This window comes from Micromesistius poutassou (genome assembly GCF_964030765.1).
Source record: "Micromesistius poutassou genome assembly, chromosome: 2".
Lineage (NCBI taxonomy): Eukaryota > Metazoa > Chordata > Actinopteri > Gadiformes > Gadidae > Micromesistius > Micromesistius poutassou.
Window position 1 is genome coordinate 2503104 of NC_140272.1, and position 23287 is coordinate 2526390.

Consider the following 23287-nt stretch of genomic DNA (forward strand, 5'->3'; position numbering starts at 1 on the left):
AGAGCCTGTTGGATGCTATTGGGGATGAGGTCTTCCCTTGTTTCGGCTGGACAGGAGAACTATGGAGCATGTTTTATTCCATGGGACACAGTTCATATTGTGTTGTTTCTGTTTGATGGGATTTGGATTTCTGTAGTAGTAGTAGAGTTCAACTCGTAGTAGAAATGGAAGTGTGCGCCACAAACAAGTTGGTGGATGTTCAGGCTTTGAAAAGATACAGACGGCAGTTTCTTCAAAAGTCAAGACAAATACACATCATGCCAATTTTTATTGACGAAGTGGCACGTACATGATGGTGAGGACAAGGAGTGAGGTAATCTTAATCACCACTGTCATTGCATTGATAAGACACTTAAAGCGTTGCTCAGGGCAATCCCTTCCTAATCCCTTGGAACCCACAGAGCTGAGGATGCATACACCTCTGTCACCACTGCACCATTAAACAATGCATACCTCTATTAAAGTTAACATAATTATTGGAAAGTAAGAGAAGATAATAGTTTTTACATTGGTGCTACGGTGACCAGCTAATAAGGAACATCACTGAAAGACAATATGCCCCCGCTATCAGCCTCTAAAGTGTCTGGGACTGATTCCACAGTGCAACAACAACGCAGTATTATGGTTCTAATCTGGTTAATACTTCAGCTGAGGTGTCCCTTTAAACAAATCTGCACCTCTTCTGAGGATATCCAAGTTAACCTCTACTCCTAATATCCTATGGGAAAGGTACTGCTCACAATTTTAAATGTATGCAGAAATGTTTTCAACTGGACATGATTCGCCTTTACAGTTTCATCAGTTAGTCTTGTGTACACCTCACTGTGTCCCCCATAGGTGCCGGAGAGTCTGGGAAAAGCACCATCGTCAAACAGATGAAGTAAGACGCTCTGCCCACCCGGCCCTCCTGTAACACTTGATGTCAAGTGTCAAGTCCCTTGTTGGCCGAACATAACCTCCAAGTCATGTTTCCCTTTGTTCCACAGAATTATCCACAAAGATGGTTATTCCCTTGAGGAGTGTATGGAGTTCGTCGTCATCATCTACAGCAACACCCTCCAGTCCATCATGGCTGTCGTGAAGGCCATGACCACACTCAACATTAACTTTGGTCACCAGGATCAGCAGGTAGGTGTTTGTTGTTTGTGACCCAAATCAATACATGGTCTGCCAAGGTGTGTGTGTGTGTGTGTGTGTGTCTTATGAGTGCATCCACTCACAGTGTGTGCCGTGGGGTCTGTCTGTCTGCTCTCTCCCATGCAGGACGATGCCAGGAAGCTCATGCATCTTGCCGACACCATCGAAGAGGGCTCCATGCCCAAGGAGATGGCGGACATCATCATTCGCCTGTGGAAGGACCCGGGCATCCAGGCCAGCTTCGATAGGGCCTCGGAATACCAGCTCAACGACTCTGCTGGATAGTAAGTGAACTCCGAGCCAGTGGCTGGCACAGACCACTTGAGGGAAAATGGTGAAAAATTGCCCTTTAAGGGCCTTGACATGTTCACTAGACAAGAACACTGTTATGGCCTTCATACAGTACCCTAGTACTGTAACACTAGTACTCATCACAGTGTTTCATTTGTGGTAGTGTCAGTTCCGAGGGCACTTTTGTGGCATTTTTTCTTGCAAACCAAAGAGCATTGTTGATGTCACAGCTTGGGGTTCTCCTCACAGCTATCTGAATGACCTGGAGAGGCTGGTTCAGCCCGGCTACATTCCTACGGAGCAGGACGTGCTGCGCTCCCGAGTGAAAACCACCGGCATCATCGAGACCACGTTCTCCCATAAAGATCTTCACTTCAGGTGAGGAGATCCATCCATGACATAGGCCGTTTCTCAATACCAAGTATGCGGACTACGTTCTCGCGGACTTGGAAGTACGTACTTGGCAAGTCCGGACTTTCAAGTACAGACTTCCGAGAACGCGAGTACGCACCTGCAACTGGAACAGCAGCGGACTCGATGATGCATTCTGGGATATTTAACGGTCCTAAGTCCACACGAGTCACCTCCGATGCGTCCTCGGTAGAACGGCCTCATCGAGAACGCATCGAGAACACTTCCGGGTTTTACGACAGTACTCGCGTTCTCGCGTACTTGGAATTGGAACAGTGCTTGGGCTACCACTGATGACGTTTATCGAGAACACAAGTACACGAGAACACACGAGAACGCGAATTGAGAAACGGCCATAAGCTCAGTTCAGTGGTGAGTAAGCTCCTCTACCGGGCTTATGGGGTACCCAAAAAAAATGGGGTCAAGTGATTCCATGTCACGGTTTCCTCTCTGCAGAATGTTCGACGTGGGTGGTCAGCGGTCTGAGAGGAAGAAGTGGATCCATTGCTTCGAAGGTGTGACCTGTATCATCTTCATCGCTGCTTTGAGTGCTTATGACATGGTGCTGGTGGAGGACGACGAAGTGGTAAGAGAAGAGGGCACAGAAACAACTCACTCACGTCACGACGTGATCGTCATTTCCTGCATGACCTCGGCTGTTACTGAATCTCGTGGGCTTGTTTTCTTTCAGAACCGAATGCACGAGAGTTTGCACTTGTTCAACAGTATCTGCAACCACCGCTACTTCGCAGCCACCTCACTCATTCTCTTCCTCAACAAGAAAGATGTGTTCATTGAGAAGATCAAGAAAGCTCACCTGAACATGTGCTTCCCTGAATATGATGGTGAGTTCACGACAAGCACACACCAGCAACATATTGCGTTTCCAACTGGAAAAACCGACAACACCATTTTTTTGATCCCTTTGCCTTTTCAACATTTCCCATCAAGGTCCCAACACATACGAAGACGCGGGTCACTACATCAAATTGCAGTTCCTGGATCTCAACCTGCGTAAAGACATCAAAGAAATCTACTCCCACATGACCTGTGCAACGGACACGGAGAACGTCAAGTTTGTGTTTGACGCCGTCACCGACATCATCATCAAGGAGAACCTGAAAGACTGCGGCCTCTTCTAAGAGCCGCCTTTCAAACCACCAGGTGAGTAAAGGAGCCTCCTTCTCTCGTTATTGATTCTGGATCCGAACCAGGCCCAGTATTGACTCTCACCCCTCTCTCCCTGCAGCCCCGCCCCCTTCCTCATTATGCTCCCGAATCTGAACGTTCATCGCTGGACATATATTGAGTACCAATGCGGACCAAGATAAGATCCCTCCTAATTCCGCCATTGGCAGTTGCAGCGTGCATCCATTTATTATTTTTTTTTAATCTAATAGCTTTGACCACAGACTTGAGGGGTCTCAAGACCGAGAGACAGCTCCAAAGTCAGAGGATATAGTGTGCAGAACACTTGTGTAAAAATGCCCTTTAGGTCTGAAATACCGTAGGAATACTTTATTACAGTGATTTATTTACAATTACAGCAAGATGTAGGCAAGACCCCACATATTCTGCATACAGTTAACTCATTGTTCCTCTCCCAACTAACAGGAATAGACGTCAGGCAACATGCATCCTCTTTGTACCCCAGTAACAGGCCCACGAGGCGAAGCCAGATGGCACCACCACCTGCCAATGCACTTGCATCATCCATTAGGTTTTAGACCATGATTTAGCTGTAGAAACTGATTGTATATTTTAAAAAAAAAAAGGAACATATCAGGGAACAGTTTAAGCCACAGTGTAGACAAGTAAGATTAGGATCCAAAATGTGTGTGTCCTGTCAGCTCTAAAAGTTGAATGCAACCACCGACCTGGACAGGTTTGAGGTGTCAACGGACGTGAACGATATGACGAGCACCACGTTGCTGTTAGTGAACTCGTGTTTGGTTTGTTACATCTTTGTTACATCTCAAAAACAGGCCATTGAGCAAAAGAATATTGTACAGAAATGAGACCAGTAAAACTGGATTAAAGCTTCTCTAGAAGACTGTTACATTTTTAACTAATAAAAACGCAAGATAGCAATTCCATGGTTCATTATTTGCCATTTATTAATTCCATTGCATTTTGTTCCACAACATTTTCCTGACATTCAAAAAATGTAATGCTTTGAAGTGTAAAGTGAACAGTTAGGATTGAGTTCAAAGGGAACCTGGCAATTATGAAAGAGAATGTGTAGTCATCTCAGAACTCGTACATACTATTCAGATTGGAAGAACTGAACAGACTGATCCTAAACCACAAGTTCAACACCGGAAGACTGTTTTGTTTTGACATGGTTGAGATGAACGGTCTGAGCTAAGCCTTCAGTGGGTGGACCTACAAGGGTTCAATCTGTAATGTTGAATGGGGATTATCTGGTGGACTAACAACTCAAGACCCCTATTACCCAATACTTGAGATTTGGTGTAGCTGTACATCGATGACACGTTCAGTTACAAGAGCGTTTATACTTGAAAACACCAGCCAATACAAATGTCAAACACCCAAAGTGCAGAGAAATGTAAATACTTGAATCGAGTGCTTTGTTTTGACCCAAGACAAACGTTTTGGAAAGTAAGAACATAAATAGCTACAGCGCTCAAAAGAACAACAGAATGAAACCTCTGGCAAGAGCGCACCTTTAAGACAGTTGTTTATGGACGAGATTACTCTTTTATGCCCTGAGTTCTTACCACATTACACACAATGGACATCATGTTGCACAATTTAGCGAGGATAAAATAGATATATTAACTGATGACTTCTCTGCAGCCTGACGCCTCCATGCTTAGGTGCTAGTATACCACTTTACAAATCGGAAAAACAATGACAAAGATTACCACATGAGGCGAAAGCTGTGCCTGGTCAACTTATATCAAAAATATACACTCTATGGCTTTTTCTGTTGTGTTCTAAGAAGGAAGGAGCGTAATTCCATAAACATTAGGAGTACTGTTTGTTAAGTATGGAATGATGAATGCCATTGTGGAAAATAAATAGTGGCTGAAAAAAACTGCAAAATCAATCATCAATATCAAACAACAGTGAATGAGCTCTGGAAGGGGCTTAAAAAATGTTTAAGGCACTTCAACAATAGTACAGGTCCCCCTAGACCTCCCTCTCCTATGGTTAAGATACATCAGTTGGCCTACTGCAAGACGTCAAGTAATCAGCAGCCTGAGATGTGCATGCATGCAACAAAAAAAAAAAGGGTTTTGTTTTTATACGTATATTCCACAACCACCATAGAAAATCTGAGGTCATCTTAGGTTTCAGAAAAACAAAAAGTGTCCCATTCTGCCCCACACCTAACTTTACCTATTGCATAAAGAACTCCTAGCACAGACAGCATATTGTAGTACACGAGGTACACAGAATTAAATAAAAAAGGTGCACAGTAGTGGAACCAAGTCTGTGTATGAACTACTCTGTTGTTCTAGTGGGGACATTAGAAAGTTATCTCAGGGAGGTGTTTAAGACCAAGAATTGTCTTTAATTTAATTAATAAAATGTAAAAAAAAAAAAAAAAAGCCCAGATTGAGGCACCAAATCCAATACACCTAGATGTGTCTCTTCAAGAGCACAATACACAGCAGTGAGGCACTCACGATAGTGTGACGTCAGGACAGTTCTGTAACTGGTATTGGTATTGTCTCTCTGTGCGCGTGTGTGTGTGTGTGTGTGTGTGTGTGTGTGTGTGTGTGTGTGTGTGTGTGTGTGTGTGTGTGTGTGTGTGTGTGTGTGTGTGTGTGTGTGTGTGTGTGTGTGTGTGTGTGTGTGTGCGCGTGCGTGTGTAAACGTAAACACTCCATGAGCTCCAAGGTCCATGTGATCGACGTGCCATTAGTTTGTTCATTACGAAAAAAGTCGCTCTTATAAAAACCACCACAACAACTTCGGTTGGTCACAGTTTAAAACTTGGAAGTACAATTCCCACAACGTTCCACAATTGTCTCTCTCTATTCGAGTCAAGACGCTAAACACTTTAATCAATACAGAAAGAAAAAAATAATAAGCAAATGAAGTACAATCAATTGCCACGACTCGTTTGGCACCATACTTTACTACCTTGGACCTGAGCTCATCAGGAGAGTAGAAAAAGTGTTAAAACAGGGAATCCCTTCTGCACATACGCGGCCCACACTCAAGACAGGCAGGGGGGGCAACACTAGGACGTGGCCGGGGCGCTGCTCTTCTGCAGGCTCAGAACAGACCGACCATGTGGTCTATCTGCCTCATGTAGACGCTCTTCAGGGGCAGAGCAAAGCGCCGCGCATCGGGGATCCGGCCACACTGCAGAAGAGAGGAGAGAGGGGAGATCAACGCGGAGCCACCTTAAGAAACGTGTTATGGGCAACGCCGAAAAAGTCACGTTTCTGTCCATGTATTATGAAGTATGACTAATCGCAGCGGTAAACATGCCTAGATGCTACCATTGCAGGATAACACGGCTAAAGGCTAACATGACAGGTGAACACGGCTAAAGGCTAACATGGTAAGCTAACATGGCTAAAGGCTAAACTGACAGATGATCATGGCTAAAGGCTAACGTGTCAGGTGAACACGGCTAAAGGTTAACATGGCGAGCTAACACGGTTAACTGCTAACATGGCTAAAGGCTAACATGGCAAGCGAACGTGTCGGGTGAAAATGGCTCACGCCTTACGTTGCTGGTGTTGCTAGGCGGATTCTGGGGCTCCTCCTCGGGCGTCTCTCCTCCCTCCCCGGGGAAGAGGTCCTCCCACTGTTTCTCCCTGAAGCGCTGGTCTATCGGCACAATGTGGCCCTCGGTGGTGAAGATGTACTTGTTCTCGGACTTGTGCAGCGGGTTGTCCTCATCAAAGAGCTGCAAAAGAAGTGCTCAAGTTATTTTCAATGCGCCGGGTGACTGCCTAGTGACTGCTGCCTAGTGACTGCCTAGTGATGACTGCCTAGTGACTGCTGCCTAGTGACTGCCTAGTGACTGCTGCCTAGTGACTGCCTAGTGACTGCCTAGTGATGACTGCCTAGTGATGACTGCCTAGTGATGACTGCCTAGTGACTGCCTAGTGATGACTGCCTAGTGACTGCCTAGTGATGACTGCCTAGTGACTGCCTAGTGACTGGGCGAAGTGTCACAAGGACTGTTCAGCCCTTCGAGACGGTCCCTGTGATTAAGGGCTATAAAAAAAAAAAAATTGGAATCGAGATGAAATAGAACGCACCAAATAAAGGTATTTGCAAGTCTCGCTGAGGAAGAAGCTTTCCATCCGATCTTCTTTGGACTTGTCCACGACGTGGTGGAGAGTTGCATAGCCACATCTGCAATCACACACACACACACCTCAGCTTAGAACCCTCCGCATCAAAACGCAGACGGATGTCATCGGCGACGAAAGGACGAGAGGACGTGGCTCAAAAATGTACCTGACTTTGGCGTTCTTCTCCAGGCTTTGGAGGATATCCATTCCGACATGAAGGTAGAACGGGTTTTTTGTCGCCTGAGTTGAAGAGAGGAAAAAAAGAGCGCCTCATTTCCCCGTCTCAAAAGGTGACATGTGACGCCACCAGGTGTGAGTGTGAGTAGCCGTCACAAGCCGTTTCGAAAAATCTGCCTTTTCTGACATCACAAGTGGGCGTGTCCACCTAGATGTGTGCTGGATAGATCAGTCCACCCGGCGGACTGTAGCAAACGTTGCTCATCTGTCCGTCACACATCTAGGTGGACACGCCCACCTGTGATGTCAGAAGAGGCCGATTTTCAAAACGGCTTGTAACAGCTAATCACCCCCACACCCCCTGGTGGTATAACAACATGTCACCTTTAACAGACCCCAGTGAACCCCCGTTCTCCTCCGGTCCGAGCGGCGGCGCGGCGCTGTGTTCCTCACCTGGTAGAGCAGGTAGGTGGACTCCACCAGCTCGGGCCTGAGGGGGTAGAAGAGCACGTCGGGGGCCTGCAGCTGCCAGTTGTATCTCTCGGGCAGCGCGCCGTACCGCCTCCAGATGGCGTAGTAGAAGGCATGGAGGCAGATGGCGTTCTCCACGTCGCCGCTCAGCACCTAGGGAACGCAGGTCGCGTGCGACGTGCTGGGTCAATGCGTGGAAGGGCGGGGCGGTTTTCCTGTATAACCGGTGTTGGCGCGGCGTGCAAGCTTATACCGGTTTCATTTTCTACGAACCAACTACTGGCATTTGTGTTTATGAGATGTTCTGGCGAATTTAAATTATACTTATGTTTTTGCCAGCTTCCCACGTGGGGGTAACTTACAGTTATGTTTCACTCATTATGTTCCACTTTAGACACGGGCTGCCACCGTGTGGAAGTGATTGGTATTACCGGTACAATTTGGTGACTGACTCTTTATCAAACGATTCAGTGTTCAGTGACTAATTATCGTGAGGTAGGCCCAACCCTACTGCAAGGGGATCACTCAGCTGGTATTTTAGACAAGGCTTCAAAAACTAGAAACCGCTAAAAGCTAGCATGTTATTGTGAGAGCAATTACGGCAGAATGCTGGAAGAAACACAATATTTGTGAGTATTTTACAGAATCATTTTGGAAAGGTGCAAGTGCAAAAACTCTAGAAGTAACGGGCGATGAATTGATAACATAAATGTTGTCGCTATGCCACTTAAACTCAGCCTTGCTAAAAACACACGTGTAATCAAGTCCTGAGAGCCGACCAACCCTATCGCAGCACACGCAGCAACACCGGTAGTGATGCTGATTGTCCACTGGGTGTTGACACACACTCACCTGGAGACCTGGGAAGAAGGCCTGCAGGGAGTCGATCCAGGTGTTCATGATCTGCCCGCTGAACATGTTCACGTTAACATAGAGGGGTGGGTCGCCCTCTCCTTCATTACACGACTCTCTCCTGGGAAGAGAAGACTGTCACTCAGCGCTGCTTCCTCCATGAGGCTGCCCAAAACTAATCACCAGGAAACGCAGACCGTTTCCAGAAATGTGTTTCTCTTAGGATTAGGAATTCAGTCATGAATGGCATTGAGAGAGGTCCATTTGCTTGATACATCCAAAAAAAAGGTATTCAAATTGGTAAACAAATCAATGAATCAGAAAACAAGATTATACTAATCCAAATCAAAAACCAAAAAGGCTGCTGCTGCGAGCATTCAAATTGTAAAATAATGGTTCTGAAATACACTATTTGCTAAACAATAATAACAACGACTTCCATTCGTACAGCCAGGATCTCAGGTTAAAGGGTTCCACTCATGGCGTGTGTGTCAGGTGATTCCTGGGCTCACCCTCTTCTCAGGTGGCTCTGGATGCTCTCGTAGGCAGCCTGGAACATCCTGTAGTCCTCCTTCTCCCCAAACAGGATGTAGGACTTGAGGAGGTACTCGTAGAAGGAGTCCATGCCCGCGCCCACGCCACTCTGCTTGCCCACCCACTGGCCTGTCTGGATGTTCACAATGTTGCCTGCAGGTTGGGGATCAGAGAGAGAGAGAGAGAGAGAGAGAGAGAGAGAGACAGAGAGAGAGAGAGAGAGAGAGAGAGAGAGGAGAGAAAACTAAGTTTCATACCAGAAGAAACAGCTATATTATATAATTATATATATATATATTTATAAAACGGGTGGCTTAAATCAAACAATCTGATTGGTTCCCAACTGTTGTATATTGAGCGTATACATACAGCTATGACGCCCTTTCAGTTTACAGAGTTCACTATCACTCCGCGCCTAACTCTAACTGTTGTATAATGAGCGTATACACACAGCTATGACGCCCATTCAGTTTACAGAGTTCAGTATCACTCTGCGCCTAACTCTAACTGTTGTTTATTTATATATAAAAGCAATAGCATAGTTCACTGAAGCCTAAAAATATGTTGATTGCTGGAGAGGGTGGAAATGTTGTAAAGCAATAGGCACACGGTGAGTGAACTTGATAGAAGGCTAAATTGCCGGCGAACCAAGCTACCGTCTCTAGCCTAGCCTTCTCTCTGAAGGACGCTACAGTGTGTTGCATAGCAACTGCCGCGCGCTTTGCAGGCGTCAGGAGGGACTACTTTTTTGTATTTGTTAAAAAAAATGCTTTTCCGACTTTCTCGCTTTTTCAAAATTGAGGGTGTCTATGACTTTCATTTCGCCATATTTACGTAACCGTTTTATAAAAGCAATAGATCACTTCAGTCAGTGGTATACGCTCAGCCGTCCCTCCGCTGCGCGTGGGGACGGACAACGCCCCTTAACTGTGGTATAATGACCGTATACCACAGCCTGTCGTGATCGATTGCTTAAATATATAATCTTACATTTATGATTATATATATTTTACCTCATTATATTTGATCTAGTTTTATTTTTTCTAGTTTCTGAACCTGGAAAATCGAATCAAATACTATTTATAATAAAGTTATACATTTATCAAAGCTCATTCCTTTAGGTCAGAGGCAGCAAGTTCACCAGCCACCGCAGGCCCAGGCTCAACCCTTAGCCGCCACCCTTAGCCTCAACCCTTAGCATCCACCCTTAGCATCCACCCTTAGCCTCCACCCTTACTCTGACCTAGCAGGCCGGTCTCCTTGCTCCTCAGGCTCCACAGGGCCCGGACGGCGCGCCGGGCCACCCACTCGAACGTGGAGTCCCCCAGCAGGCGGCTCAGGATCCCGAACTCCACCAGCAGGGAGCCGGCGCCCGCCGTGCAGGTCTCGTTGATGCTGTCCACCGGCACCCCCGTCTTCAGGTTCACCTGGGGGGGGAAGGGGGGGGGGGGGGGTTTAAAAAGTGAACCAAAGAATGCTGAAACTAAAGGCGGCATTATCATTTCAAGGTGTGAGTGTGAAAGACGTTTCTTCCATTTATGCAACTGCAACTTCTTGTCAATAAACAACAAAACAACAGGTCACAATCTGACAATGTTTGACAATGTGCTAACCCCCAACCCAGGATAGGTACAACGTGTTGGTAGCTTAGCCCGCCGACTGCCCATACTGCTAGCTAGCTAACCACCAGCTTGAGTATAAGCAGAGAGGTGGGGTGGCTCACCCTGGGGTAAGGAATGCCTGTGATAGTGTTCTCGAAGGCGGGCAGCAGGCGCACGGCCAGGTCGTGGGCCATGTGGAGGAGCTCGTTGTCGTAGCCTTCGATGCCAACATCGCCAAACGGGTGCTTGGGGTCGGTCAGCAGGATGTGGGAGGAGATCAAGCTGCCCAGGATCCTGGGAGTGAAGACGTCTCAGAAACATTACATGACACCAAGGAGATAAGACACCGAGGATGCATTACTAACAAAGAGATCACATCTGTGACAACTGCGCTTGAAGGGTGGCCGTTTGTAAATATAGCCTTAATTCCTTGTGTCAGATTGTCAAAGTATGCAAAAATAGGCTAACCGATAATGTGTTTTGTCACGTTTGGCCAAATCAACAAACAAATCATTATATATATATATATATATAAAAATTATAAAATACAGAGATAAAACCAATTGTTTCATTTCAGCAACTTCTGCCAGGAATTGTTTGAGTCATGAATTTGAAGTCCTTTCATTTGTGTCATGCATCTTCGTTGGCCAAAAAAGATTGGAATTGTTCATTTAAGTAGTCTTGGCTATGAGGCTACTTTGAATGTTGACTAAAAGCACCTGTAGCTAAACTGATGTTACAGGAAAGTATGACATTTGACAGGACAGAAATGGACTACCTGATGTTCGCCTCAAAGACCTGCACGGTGGAGTCCTTATCGAAGGAGACCGTGTCTATAACCAGCTTCACAGCTCTTTGGAACTCTGTGATGTTACCAAGGACCTTGGAAGAGGATAGAGAACATGTACAGAACTGATACAATATGGTCAAGCCAGTGCATTATTCAAAACACCCCTGTACACAGGACATGTTAGGCTTCACCAACCTGTGAACCTTACGACTTTATAATGTTCAAAGTGTGCTTGCCATTTTAATATTGATATTGATTAATGGCTTTAGTTTTGCTGTTTTGATTGTGACCCTGGCATTGATGGTTAACAGATTAACAAGAGTTACCAACTCCCATAACCTACCTGCTTCAGAACACAACAGGATATTTGGGTTATTTCAAGTAAATATCTTTTGTTGTTTTGCTTTTCATATCACTTTAACAAAGTAACTTTAGATGAAGGCAAAGGCAGAGAATGTAAATGTTTCCATTGTTATTCTTTTAAACGTCTAAATGGAAAGGAAAGCCCATAATTGTGGGTTTAAATATGTTTGCAAGTTTAAGAGTGTAAGAAGTTATCCTGCCTTTCAAAGAAACTACAATTGATGGTTATAGCAGAAACTTCCTATCCCATGATAGTGCACTAGACTAGATCACTGGATCAGAAAACAAACGTGTGAGAATCACACAGCAACAGCATAGCCTTGTCGATGATAATGTAACATAGCTGTGGAAAGGCCAGCCAATGAAAGGCACTGATGAGCCCTGCTAAGGAACAATATAAAAATTAGCTCCATAATATATTATTTTTAAAAGTACCTGTTAGACTTGTGCAATTCAGCTCATCGTTTTCTCTAGATTCTAATCAAGGATACAGATACATTACAGTAACATTAGAAGTATAACAAAAACTCTGCGTTAGACAGATTACCAGTAATGTGTCTAGGGTGTCAATCAATGTCAACGAGTAGTTCCCCAAAACATCATTTATGTTGATGTTTGACCTGAAATGACAGCAGTGAAACAAACATTGGTGGCACTCTGCTGGCATAGAAGCAGCGGTACATGACATTAAAGAAGCTAAACAGAACCCCAGCAGGAGTAACCAAAAATGTGCCAGCAATGTGAGACCAAAACGCTTTTAGACTTATATACAAGGGTCGCTGTTGCCTATATGTTATATATGGGTTTCCATGTCGTGCAGACTCGAGATAATTTCCATTATGTAGTGTGGTGTATACATGCACGAGTTTATTCACTGTCACCAAAGATTGCAAAAGTAATGTGTGTGTGTGTGTGTGTGTGTGTGTGTGTGTGTGTGTGTGTGTGTGTGTGTGTGTGTGTGTGTGTGTGTGTGAGATGAACATTTAAAAGAGAATGACAAGGGTTATCACGGTGGCTGTAAAGCGTTGCGTAGGACTGCTTATTATATTTCAATAATAGGACTTCTGATTGTAGATCGATTAAAGGACTACTCATTTAAGATCAATACTAGAGCCCCTTATTGTATATCTTAATAGGACTGCTCATTGTAGATAAATAATAGGACTGCTCATTGTAGATAAATAATAGGACTCACGGGTTCAGGACGTCTGGTCCTCGGCCCTGACAATCAATTGGATTGAGCTCGTCTTCGGGAAAGGCATATTTCATGTAATTGTCGTATCCAAAATAGAACATGTCTTTTGCCTGGGCTTTCATTTCGGCTTTCAGCGTATCGGGAAAGGTGTTGTACCGCTTGACGTACTCGTCCTTATTCCCATCATAGAAGTTCATGTAGGACCTCTGAGGAGAGTCTTCTCCAATCTTTGGACAGGAGGTCCGTGGCTCGTCATACTTACCACTCGGTATTCGCTGAGACCACGAATTACCCTTAAAAGCCTCCGTTTCGTCTTTGAATAGCTTAAGATCCAAAGTATGCAGGTTGAAATTCAGAGGGAAGTTAAAGCCCCAGCTCACATTATGTCCAAGTCCAAACGCGAGCCACACCACACAGCTGAGAGACAGCCTCAACACGACCAGACCGACTACTATTGACCTCCATTGCATCTTTTCCTCGGTTCGTTCTCACCAATCATTATTATTCGGCCTTACAAACGTTCAAAAAGACGTGCGTTAATGAAACTTTGGATCGGCAAAGGTCTGATCGAGCTAGCTGCTCCGGCTCCAGTACGCTTCCTGTCAACAATGGCGTCAGGCCATGTTAGGAGTGTGATTGGCTTCTCGGTAGTGTCGTCACGCCCCACCGAAACCCTCATAGGCTCTATCATTGGTTACCAACGTGTCAATCATCACATGACATGTCGTGTTTGGGTCTGGTTTGGGTATCGTGGCAAATTTGAGTGCAGTAATGTAGGCCAATAGGAAACAGCCACAAGAAAGAAAGTGTTTTAAATGCAAAAAATGTGTTTTAAATGCAGTGTTGGTTCGTGAGACTACATGCAAGGGATGCCGATTTGAACGAAAACGACAGTCTAATGGGAATTGATCCTTGAAATAACTTCCAGTCGACTATTTTACTATTGAGGTTTGCAATTTCAATGGCAGTTCATGAATGAAATAGGAAAAGGACTAAATCAGCAAAAGAAAAAATAGAATACCCCCAAGGTTGTTCAATTTTGATTAAATACATATCAATTTATGTAGATATTGTCTCTGGTAAATAGAAGAAATACGCATGTAAGCATGCCCTTAAAACGGGAAGAAGTTTTAGTTGCTTCGGCTTTTAAAAACTTGAGGCGGCTTTCATTGATCAACCAAATGAAATGTGATTCAGTGAGCTGGGAGTCGAACCCTTCCGGACCGGTTGGCACACATATGCACATTGAAAAAGAAGTCAACAACTAAATTAAAAAGCATGCCCTTTTATTTCATGAATACATTGTAGTGGTATTTTGACCTGTTAGGCAAAAACTGCAGGCTGCTGTGCTCCGAGGGGAGATGCTGCCCAAGGCACTTCAGATTCTGCCCCCTCTCGGCTGCAGGACCGCACAACATGACTCCGCCAGGCGCAATGTGAACCACACACACTTGACACACATCCAACGTCCAGCCTTCTGTACATTCAAACTTTAAATAGAACACACATATCTCACACGCTTAAAAAACATTTTAAGCTAGATATTTACACATACCTGCTCGGCTAACAACCATCTTTAATGCACTCGTTCCTCTTTTTTTTAAATGACCTTGAGGGTAACCCAAAAAAACAACTGAGAGAACAGGAAGGGAGATTGGATGACACAAAATAGCATGATCAAATGGAGATTCTCCAAAGTCCACTTCCTTCATCATGACATCACACTTGAGGGTCCAGATAATATTCTATGGTTTCCTTGTACCATACCATTCATTTTAAGATACACAATTCTAGCTCTAGGATAAACAGCTGGCTAAGTGGCCCATGCCTAGGAAGGTGAATCCATCTCAGGTAGAGCTGTACCGCAAATAGCGGCCTAATGCAAACTTAATTTCCGCACTGTATCAAGAACAAACATTTGTGTTTCAGGTTTACATACAATATGGTGACAAACGAAAATAACTGGGGCTAACAGAATTGGGGCTAACAGAAGATGGATAACAGCAGAGGGGCTAACATGTGGGGATACAGCAGAGGGGCTAACATGTGGGGATACAGCAGAGGGGCTAACATGTGGGGATACAGCAGAGGGGCTAACATGTGGGGATACAGCAGAGGGGCTAACATGTGGGGATAACAGCAAAGGGGTTAACATTACCAGAAGAGGGGTGAAGAGGTGGAGCTTACCGAAACCGGAGGCTAACAGAATAGGGCTAACGTGGGGATACCAGCAGAAGGGTTAACAGTGCACTGCGGACCAGGACTGTACACCATTGCAGCGTGGGGTGGGGTGGCGACCAGCGCTGGTCACACTTCCTGTTCTCTCAGCTCCTCCGGGACTTTGAGTGCTGGATGAGCCACTGAAGTGTGATATCTGAGAGCATGGAGACAATTTGGTCAGCTTTCTTTCCTTTTATAATAAAGCCCTTTATGTTGGCTTGTTGTTTGAGTCAGTTGTGGAAGCATAGAATACAATGATAGGTTATACACTATGAAAAAAAATATATAATGACAATAATAATAATAATTAAAACTGCGCGCAGTGATGAACGGGACCTCGCGCCGGCTTGCAGCCGCCACTACGAGGTCCCGTTCATCACTGCGCGCAGTTTTAAAAAAAAATCGCGCCGGCTTGCGGCCGCGTCACGTGCCGTCGTAACATGTGTGCTGGCAAGATGTGCACATGTTAGGACCGCACGTGACGCAGCCGCAAGCCGGCACGAGGTCCCGTTCATCACTGTGCGCAGTTTTAAAAAAGCGCAGTTTTAAAAAAAATTCGCAAATTTATGTAATCTGTAGAAGCAGAGGTGCCCTGTGGTGTCCTACTGATTGTTTTGACATTAACATGTAAGACCACATTTAACTGAATTACATGTTGTAACAACTTTAACTAACATTATTAACCCTACATCAATGATCCGATAAATTCCCTAGGAGGAGTTAGTTGAAATACAAGGCGAAAAAGTGAAAGTATTCCATTCAAAATGGCCAACTTTGACAGCACGCCACGGCCATGCCCTTCAATGTACAGTCACAAATAGCACGATTTTGTTTCAGCACCACTTCATGACTGTACTGACCAATTTTGAAGCAGATCCGATAAATTCCCTAGGAGGAGTTAGTTCAAATACAAATTCCCTAGGAGGAGTAAGTTTAATACAAGGCGACGGATTTCAAAAATGGCCAACTTTGACGGCACGCCACGGACACGCCCTTCAACGTACAGTCACAAATAGCACGATTTTGGTTCAGCACCACTTCATGACTGTACTGACCAATTGTGAAGCAGATGCGATAAATTCCCTAGGAGGAGTTCGTTCAAATACAATGCGAAAAAGTGAAATTCCATTCAAAATGGCCAACTTTGACATCACGCCACGGACACGCCCTTCAACGTACAGTCCCAAATAGCACGATTTTGGTTCAGCACCACTTCATGACTGTACTGACCAAATTTGAAGCAGATCCGATAAATTCCCTAGGAGGAGTTAGTTCAAATACAAGGCGACGGAATTCAAAAATGGCCAACTTTGACGGCATGCCACGGACACGCCCTTCAACGTACAATCACAAATAGCACGATTTTGGTTCAGCCCCACTTCATGACTGTACTGACCAATTTTGAAGCAGATCCGATAAATTCCTTAGGAGGAGTTCATTCAAATACAAGGCAAAAAAGTGGAAAAAATTCAAAATGGCCGCCAAATGTGAAAATTAGAAATGCAAATAGCCGACTTCCTGTGGGGTTTGGGGCATGGGTCCAAGAGGCTTTTCTGTAGGTATGGGCACATTGTACGTGAATACTGAGTTTCATACATATTGGTGAAACGTGGCGCAGGGGCTGCTTTTTAAAGTTCCTGTAGGGGGCGCTACAAAAAATAGAAACACGAATTTTGGTATGTGAGCTATCGGCACCAGTTTACACGTGTGCTGTGAATTTCATATTCATAACTATTACGGTCTCCGCACAGTGATTTTGAGGCTCTGGCGGCCATGTTGTTTTTTAAATCGACTAAATTTTTGGTGAGCAGTTAGAACTTTGGTACCTAACGGCCACTAAGTCAGTCCTGCTGAAATCAAACATTGCGTCTATGAACTGTGGCGATTTTAGTGTCAGGCCACGCCCATTTCGATGCCACGCCCCATTTGAAAATATGTTGACTTTATCTTGTTCAGAATTTGATTCTGAACAACTTTTGTATTGGGGCCAACATCATAGGCGTCCAACTTGACGTTGATATGAGCAATTAACTATTTTCGAGGTTTCAACCACACCCCTTTTAGAACTCGTTGGTGCTCTAATCTTTATTGTACAGACTAATCCTTAAGTCAGATTGAAGATAATGGGCCATATATGATATGTGCCAAAGGATTTTGGTAAAAGTCGAAAAACCTGGGATCCTTGGGGAATTTACTGTTTTTAACTAAATTCAAAATGGCGGAAAATATGGCTACCGGAAGTGTTCAGTTCAAGAGACTTTTTTGTTCATCATGAGGATATGCATATGTGTGCAAAATTTCATGAGTGTAGGTCAAACCGGTGATGCGTGCTGCTTGTGCAAAGTTTGCACTTTTGAACAGTTGCTATAGCGCCACCTAGGGGCGAATGTGAATTTGAGGGCTAGAATATCAAATTTTTCACCAGTCCCCACAATTGGACCAAAAAAATTTGAGTTTTAGAATATGTGCAGGGGGGGAAAAATGCAGTCGAAGATGAGGGAAAATAAGAAGAAGAATAATAATTAAAACTGCGCGCAGTGATGAACGGGACCTCGCGCCGGCTTGCAGCCGCCACTACGAGGTCCCGTTCATCACTGAGCGCAGTTTTAAAAAAAAATCGCGCCGGCTTGCGGCCGCGTCACGTGCCGTCGTAACATGTGTGCTGGCAAGATGTGCACATGTTAGGACCGCACGTGACGCAGCCGCAAGCCGGCACGAGGTCCCGTTCATCACTGCGCACAGTTTTAAAAAAGCGCAGTTTTAAAAAAAATTCGCAAATTTATGTAATCTGTAGAAGCAGAGGTGCCCTGTGGTGTCCTACTGATTGTTTTGACATTAACATGTAAGACCACATTTAACTGAATTACATGTTGTAACAACTTTAACTAACATTATTAACCCTACATCAATGATCCGATAAATTCCCTAGGAGGAGTTAGTTGAAATACAAGGCGAAAAAGTGAAAGTATTCCATTCAAAATGGCCAACTTTGACAGCACGCCACGGCCATGCCCTTCAATGTACAGTCACAAATAGCACGATTTTGTTTCAGCACCACTTCATGACTGTACTGACCAATTTTGAAGCAGATCCGATAAATTCCCTAGGAGGAGTTAGTTCAAATACAAATTCCCTAGGAGGAGTAAGTTTAATACAAGGCGACGGATTTCAAAAATGGCCAACTTTGACGGCACGCCACGGACACGCCCTTCAACGTACAGTCACAAATAGCACGATTTTGGTTCAGCACCACTTCATGACTGTACTGACCAATTGTGAAGCAGATGCGATAAATTCCCTAGGAGGAGTTCGTTCAAATACAATGCGAAAAAGTGAAATTCCATTCAAAATGGCCAACTTTGACATCACGCCACGGACACGCCCTTCAACGTACAGTCCCAAATAGCACGATTTTGGTTCAGCACCACTTCATGACTGTACTGACCAAATTTGAAGCAGATCCGATAAATTCCCTAGGAGGAGTTAGTTCAAATACAAGGCGACGGAATTCAAAAATGGCCAACTTTGACGGCATGCCACGGACACGCCCTTCAACGTACAATCACAAATAGCACGATTTTGGTTCAGCCCCACTTCATGACTGTACTGACCAATTTTGAAGCAGATCCGATAAATTCCCTAGGAGGAGTTCACAAGGCAAAAAAGTGAAAAAATTCAAAATGGCCGCCAAAAGTGAAAATTAGAAATGCAAATAGCCGACTTCCTGTGGGGTTTGGGGCATGGGTCCAAGAGGCTTTTCTGTAGGTATGGGCACATTGTACGTGAATACTGAGTTTCATACATATTGGTGAAACGTGGCGCAGGGGCTGCTTTTTAAAGTTCCTGTAGGGGGCGCTACAAAAAATAGAAACACGAATTTTGGTATGTGAGCTATCGGCACCAGTTTACACGTGTGCTGTGAATTTCATATTCATAACTATTACGGTCTCCGCACAGTGATTTTGAGGCTCTGGCGGCCATGTTGTTTTTTAAATCGACGAAATTTTTGGTGAGCAGTTAGAACTTTGGTACCTAACGGCCACTAAGTCGGTCCTGCTGAAATCAAACATTGCGTCTATGAACTGTGGCGATTTTAGTGTCAGGCCACGCCCATTTCGATGCCACGCCCCATTTGAAAATATGTTGACTTTATCTTGTTCAGAATTTGATTCTGAACAACTTTTGTATTGGGGCCAACATCATAGGCGTCCAACTTGACGTTGATATGAGCAATTAACTATTTTCGAGGTTTCAACCACACCCCTTTTAGAACTCATTGGTGCTCTAAACTTTATTGTACAGACTAATCCTTAAGTCAGATTGATGATAATGGGCCATATATGATATCTGCCAAAGGATTTTTGTCAAAGTCGAAAAACCTGGGATCCTTGGGGAATTTACTGTTTTTAACTAAATTCAAAATGGCGGAAAATATGGCTACCGGAAGTGTGCAGTTCAAGAGACTTTTTTGTTCATCATGAGGATATGCATATGTGTGCAAAGTTTCATGAGTGTAGGTCAAACCGGTGACGCGTGCTGCTTGTGCAAAGTTTGCACTTTTGAACAGTTGCTATAGCGCCACCTAGGGGCGAATGTGAATTTGAGGGCTAGATTATCAAATTTTTCACCAGTCCCCACAATTGCACCAAGAAAAAATGAGTTTTAGAATATGTGCAGGGGGGGAAAAAGGCAGTCAAAGTGCTGGAAAAGAATAATAATAATCAAGAGGGTTTCAATAGGGACCTTGCCATGTTTGGCTCGGTCCCTAATTAAAACTGCGCGCAGTGATGAACGGGACCTCGCGCCGGCTTGCAGCCGCCACTACGAGGTCCCGTTCATCACTGCGCGCAGTTTTAAAAAAAAATCGCGCCGGCTTGCGGCCGCGTCACGTGCCGTCGTAACATGTGTGCTGGCAAGATGTGCACATGTTAGGACCGCACGTGACGCAGCCGCAAGCCGGCACGAGGTCCCGTTCATCACTGCGCGCAGTTTTAAAAAAGCGCAGTTTTAAAAAAAATTCGCGAATTTATGTAATCTGTAGAAGCAGAGGTGCCCTGTGGTGTTTTACTGATTGTTTTGACATTAACATGTAAGACCACATTTAACTGAATTACATGTTCATTAACCCTACATCAATGATCCGATAAATTGCCTAGGAGGAGTTAGTTCAAATACAAGGCGACGGAATTCAAAAATGGCCAACGGACACGCCCTTCAACGTACAATCACAAATAGCATGATTTTGGTTCAGCACCACTTCATGACTGTACTGACCAATTTTGAAGCAGATCTGATAAATTCCCTAGGAGGAGTAAGTTTAATACAAGGCGACGGAATTCAAAAATGGCCAACTTTGACGGCATGCCACGGACACGCCCTTCAACGTACAATCACAAATAGCATGATTTTGGTTCAGCACCACTTCATGACTGTACCGACCAATTTTGAAGCAGATCCGATAAATTCCCTAGGAGGAGTTCATTCAAATACAAGGCAAAAAAGTGAAAAAAATTCAAAATGGCCGTCAAAAGTGAAAATTAGAAATGCAAATAGCCGACTTCCTGTGGGGTTTGGGGCATGGGTCCAAGAGGCTTTTCTGTAGGTATGGGCACATTGTACGTGCATACTGAGTTTCATACATATTGGTGAAACGTGGCGCAGGGGCTGCTTTTTAAAGTTCCTGTAGGGGGCGCTACAAAAAATAGAAACACGAATTTTGGTATGTGAGCTATCGGCACCAGTTTACACGTGTGCCGTGAATTTCATATTCATAACTATTACGGTCTCCGCACAGTGATTTTGAGGCTCTGGCGGCCATGTTGTTTTTTAAATCGACTTAATTTTTGGTGAGCAGTTAGAACTTTGGTACCTAACGGCCACTAAGTCGGTCCCGCTGAAATCAAACATTGCGTCTATGAACTGTGGCGATTTTAGTGTCAGGCCACGCCCATTTCGATGCCACGCCCCATTTGAAAATATGTTGACTTTATCTTGTTCAGAATTTGATTCTGAACAACTTTTGTATTTGGGCCAACATCATAGGCGTCCAACTTGACGTTGATATGAGCAATTAACTATTTTCGAGGTTTCAACCACACCCCTTTTAGAACTCGTTGATGCTCTAAACTTTATTGTACAGACTAATCCTTAAGTAAGATTGAAGATAATGGGCCATATATGATATGTGCCAAAGGATTTTGGTCACAGTCGAAAAACCTGGGATCCTTGGGGAATTTACTGTTTTTAACAAAATTCAAAATGGCGGAAAATATGGCTACCGGAAGTGTTCAGTTCAAGAGACTTTTTTGTTCATCATGAGGATTTTCATGTGTGGGCAAAGTTTCATGAATGTAGATCAAACCGGTGACGCGTGCTGCTTGTGCAAAGTTTGCACTTTTGAACAGTTACTATAGCGCCACCTAGGGGCGAATGTGAATTTGAGGGCTAGATTATCAAATTTTTCACCAGTCCCCACAATTGCACCAAAAAAATTTGAGTTTTAGAATATGTGCAGGGGGGGAAAAATGCAGTCGAAGTCGTGGAAAATAATAATAATTAAAACTGCGCGCAGTGATGAACGGGACCTCGCGCCGGCTTGCAGCCGCCACTACGAGGTCCCGTTCATCACTGCGCGCAGTTTTAAAAAAAAATCGCGCCGGCTTGCGGCCGCGTCACGTGCCGTCGTAACATGTGTGCTGGCAAGATGTGCACATGTTAGGACCGCACGTGACGCAGCCGCAAGCCGGCACGAGGTCCCGTTCATCACTGCGCGCAGTTTTAAAAAAGCGCAGTTTTAAAAAAAATTCGCAAATTTATGTAATCTGTAGAAGCAGAGGTGCCCTGTGGTGTCCTACTGATTGTTTTGACATTAACATGTAAGACCACATTTAACTGAATTACATGTTGTAACAACTTTAACTAACATTATTAACCCTACATCAATGATCCGATAAATTCCCTAGGAGGAGTTAGTTGAAATACAAGGCGAAAAAGTGAAAGTATTCCATTCAAAATGGCCAACTTTGACAGCACGCCACGGCCATGCCCTTCAATGTACAGTCACAAATAGCACGATTTTGTTTCAGCACCACTTCATGACTGTACTGACCAATTTTGAAGCAGATCCGATAAATTCCCTAGGAGGAGTTAGTTCAAATACAAATTCCCTAGGAGGAGTAAGTTTAATACAAGGCGACGGATTTCAAAAATGGCCAACTTTGCCGGCACGCCACGGACACGCCCTTCAACGTACAGTCACAAATAGCACGATTTTGGTTCAGCACCACTTCATGACTGTACTGACCAATTGTGAAGCAGATGCGATAAATTCCCTAGGAGGAGTTCGTTCAAATACAATGCGAAAAAGTGAAATTCCATTCAAAATGGCCAACTTTGACATCACGCCACGGCCACGCCCTTCAACGTACAGTCCCAAATAGCACGATTTTGGTTCAGCACCACTTCATGACTGTACTGACCAAATTTGAAGCAGATCCGATAAATTCCCTAGGAGGAGTTAGTTCAAATACAACGCGACGGAATTCAAAAATGGCCAACTTTGACGGCATGCCACGGACACGCCCTTCAACGTACAGTCACAAATAGCACGATTTTGGTTTAGCACCACTTCATGACTGTACTGACCAATTTTGAAGCAAATCCGATAAATTCCCTAGGAGGAGTTCATTCAAATACAAGGCAAAAAAGTGAAAAAATTTCAAAATGGCCGCCGAGAGTGAAAATGAAAAAATTAAAATTTCCGACTTCCGGTGGGGTTTGGAGCATGGGTCCAAGAGGCTTTTCTGTAGGGCATTGGACCTTATACGTGCCTACCAAGTTTCATACATATTGGTGAAACGTGGCGCAGGGGCTGGTTTTTAAAGTTCCTGTAGGGGGCGCTACACATATGAGAAATACGAATTTTGGTATGTGAGCTAGAGGCACCAGTTTACACGTG

At 44.5% G+C, this 23287-nt stretch overlaps 3 protein-coding genes across 3 annotated transcripts in view; 1 reads left to right on the top strand and 2 right to left on the bottom strand.

The window, feature by feature from the left end:
- The window catches only part of gnat1 (guanine nucleotide binding protein (G protein), alpha transducing activity polypeptide 1), a gene marked incomplete at both ends in the record, with an annotated part of 3182 nt that extends 201 nt beyond the window's left edge, over nucleotides 1-2981 (top strand). The window contains 7 exons of the mRNA XM_084463806.1: nucleotides 838-880; nucleotides 987-1128; nucleotides 1264-1421; nucleotides 1678-1806; nucleotides 2296-2425; nucleotides 2531-2684; nucleotides 2791-2981. Coding sequence (XP_084319932.1) covers nucleotides 838-880; nucleotides 987-1128; nucleotides 1264-1421; nucleotides 1678-1806; nucleotides 2296-2425; nucleotides 2531-2684; nucleotides 2791-2981 — 947 coding nt within the window. The remainder of the gene's footprint in view (nucleotides 1-837; nucleotides 881-986; nucleotides 1129-1263; nucleotides 1422-1677; nucleotides 1807-2295; nucleotides 2426-2530; nucleotides 2685-2790) is intronic.
- Nucleotides 2982-3938: 957 nt separating this feature from the next.
- On the bottom strand, nucleotides 3939-13691 carry edem1 (ER degradation enhancer, mannosidase alpha-like 1). The gene is made up of 12 exons (XM_084464006.1): nucleotides 13111-13691; nucleotides 12463-12535; nucleotides 11541-11644; nucleotides 10885-11056; nucleotides 10405-10588; nucleotides 9140-9314; nucleotides 8628-8748; nucleotides 7758-7928; nucleotides 7294-7367; nucleotides 7092-7188; nucleotides 6554-6733; nucleotides 3939-6180 (listed from the first exon to the last, which is right to left on the bottom strand). Exons 1-12 carry the CDS (start codon nucleotides 13578-13580, stop codon nucleotides 6091-6093), a joined length of 1911 nt encoding a protein of 636 aa, XP_084320132.1. The 5' UTR covers nucleotides 13581-13691; the 3' UTR covers nucleotides 3939-6090.
- Nucleotides 13692-14385: 694 nt separating this feature from the next.
- Nucleotides 14386-23287, bottom strand: part of LOC311338311 (ADP-ribosylation factor-like protein 8B-A) — a 56951-nt gene continuing 48049 nt past the window's right edge. Inside the window, exon 7 of the mRNA XM_084463537.1 lies at nucleotides 14386-15484. Within this exon, the coding sequence (XP_084319663.1) occupies nucleotides 15435-15484 (50 nt within the window). The 3' untranslated portion in view covers nucleotides 14386-15434. The remainder of the gene's footprint in view (nucleotides 15485-23287) is intronic.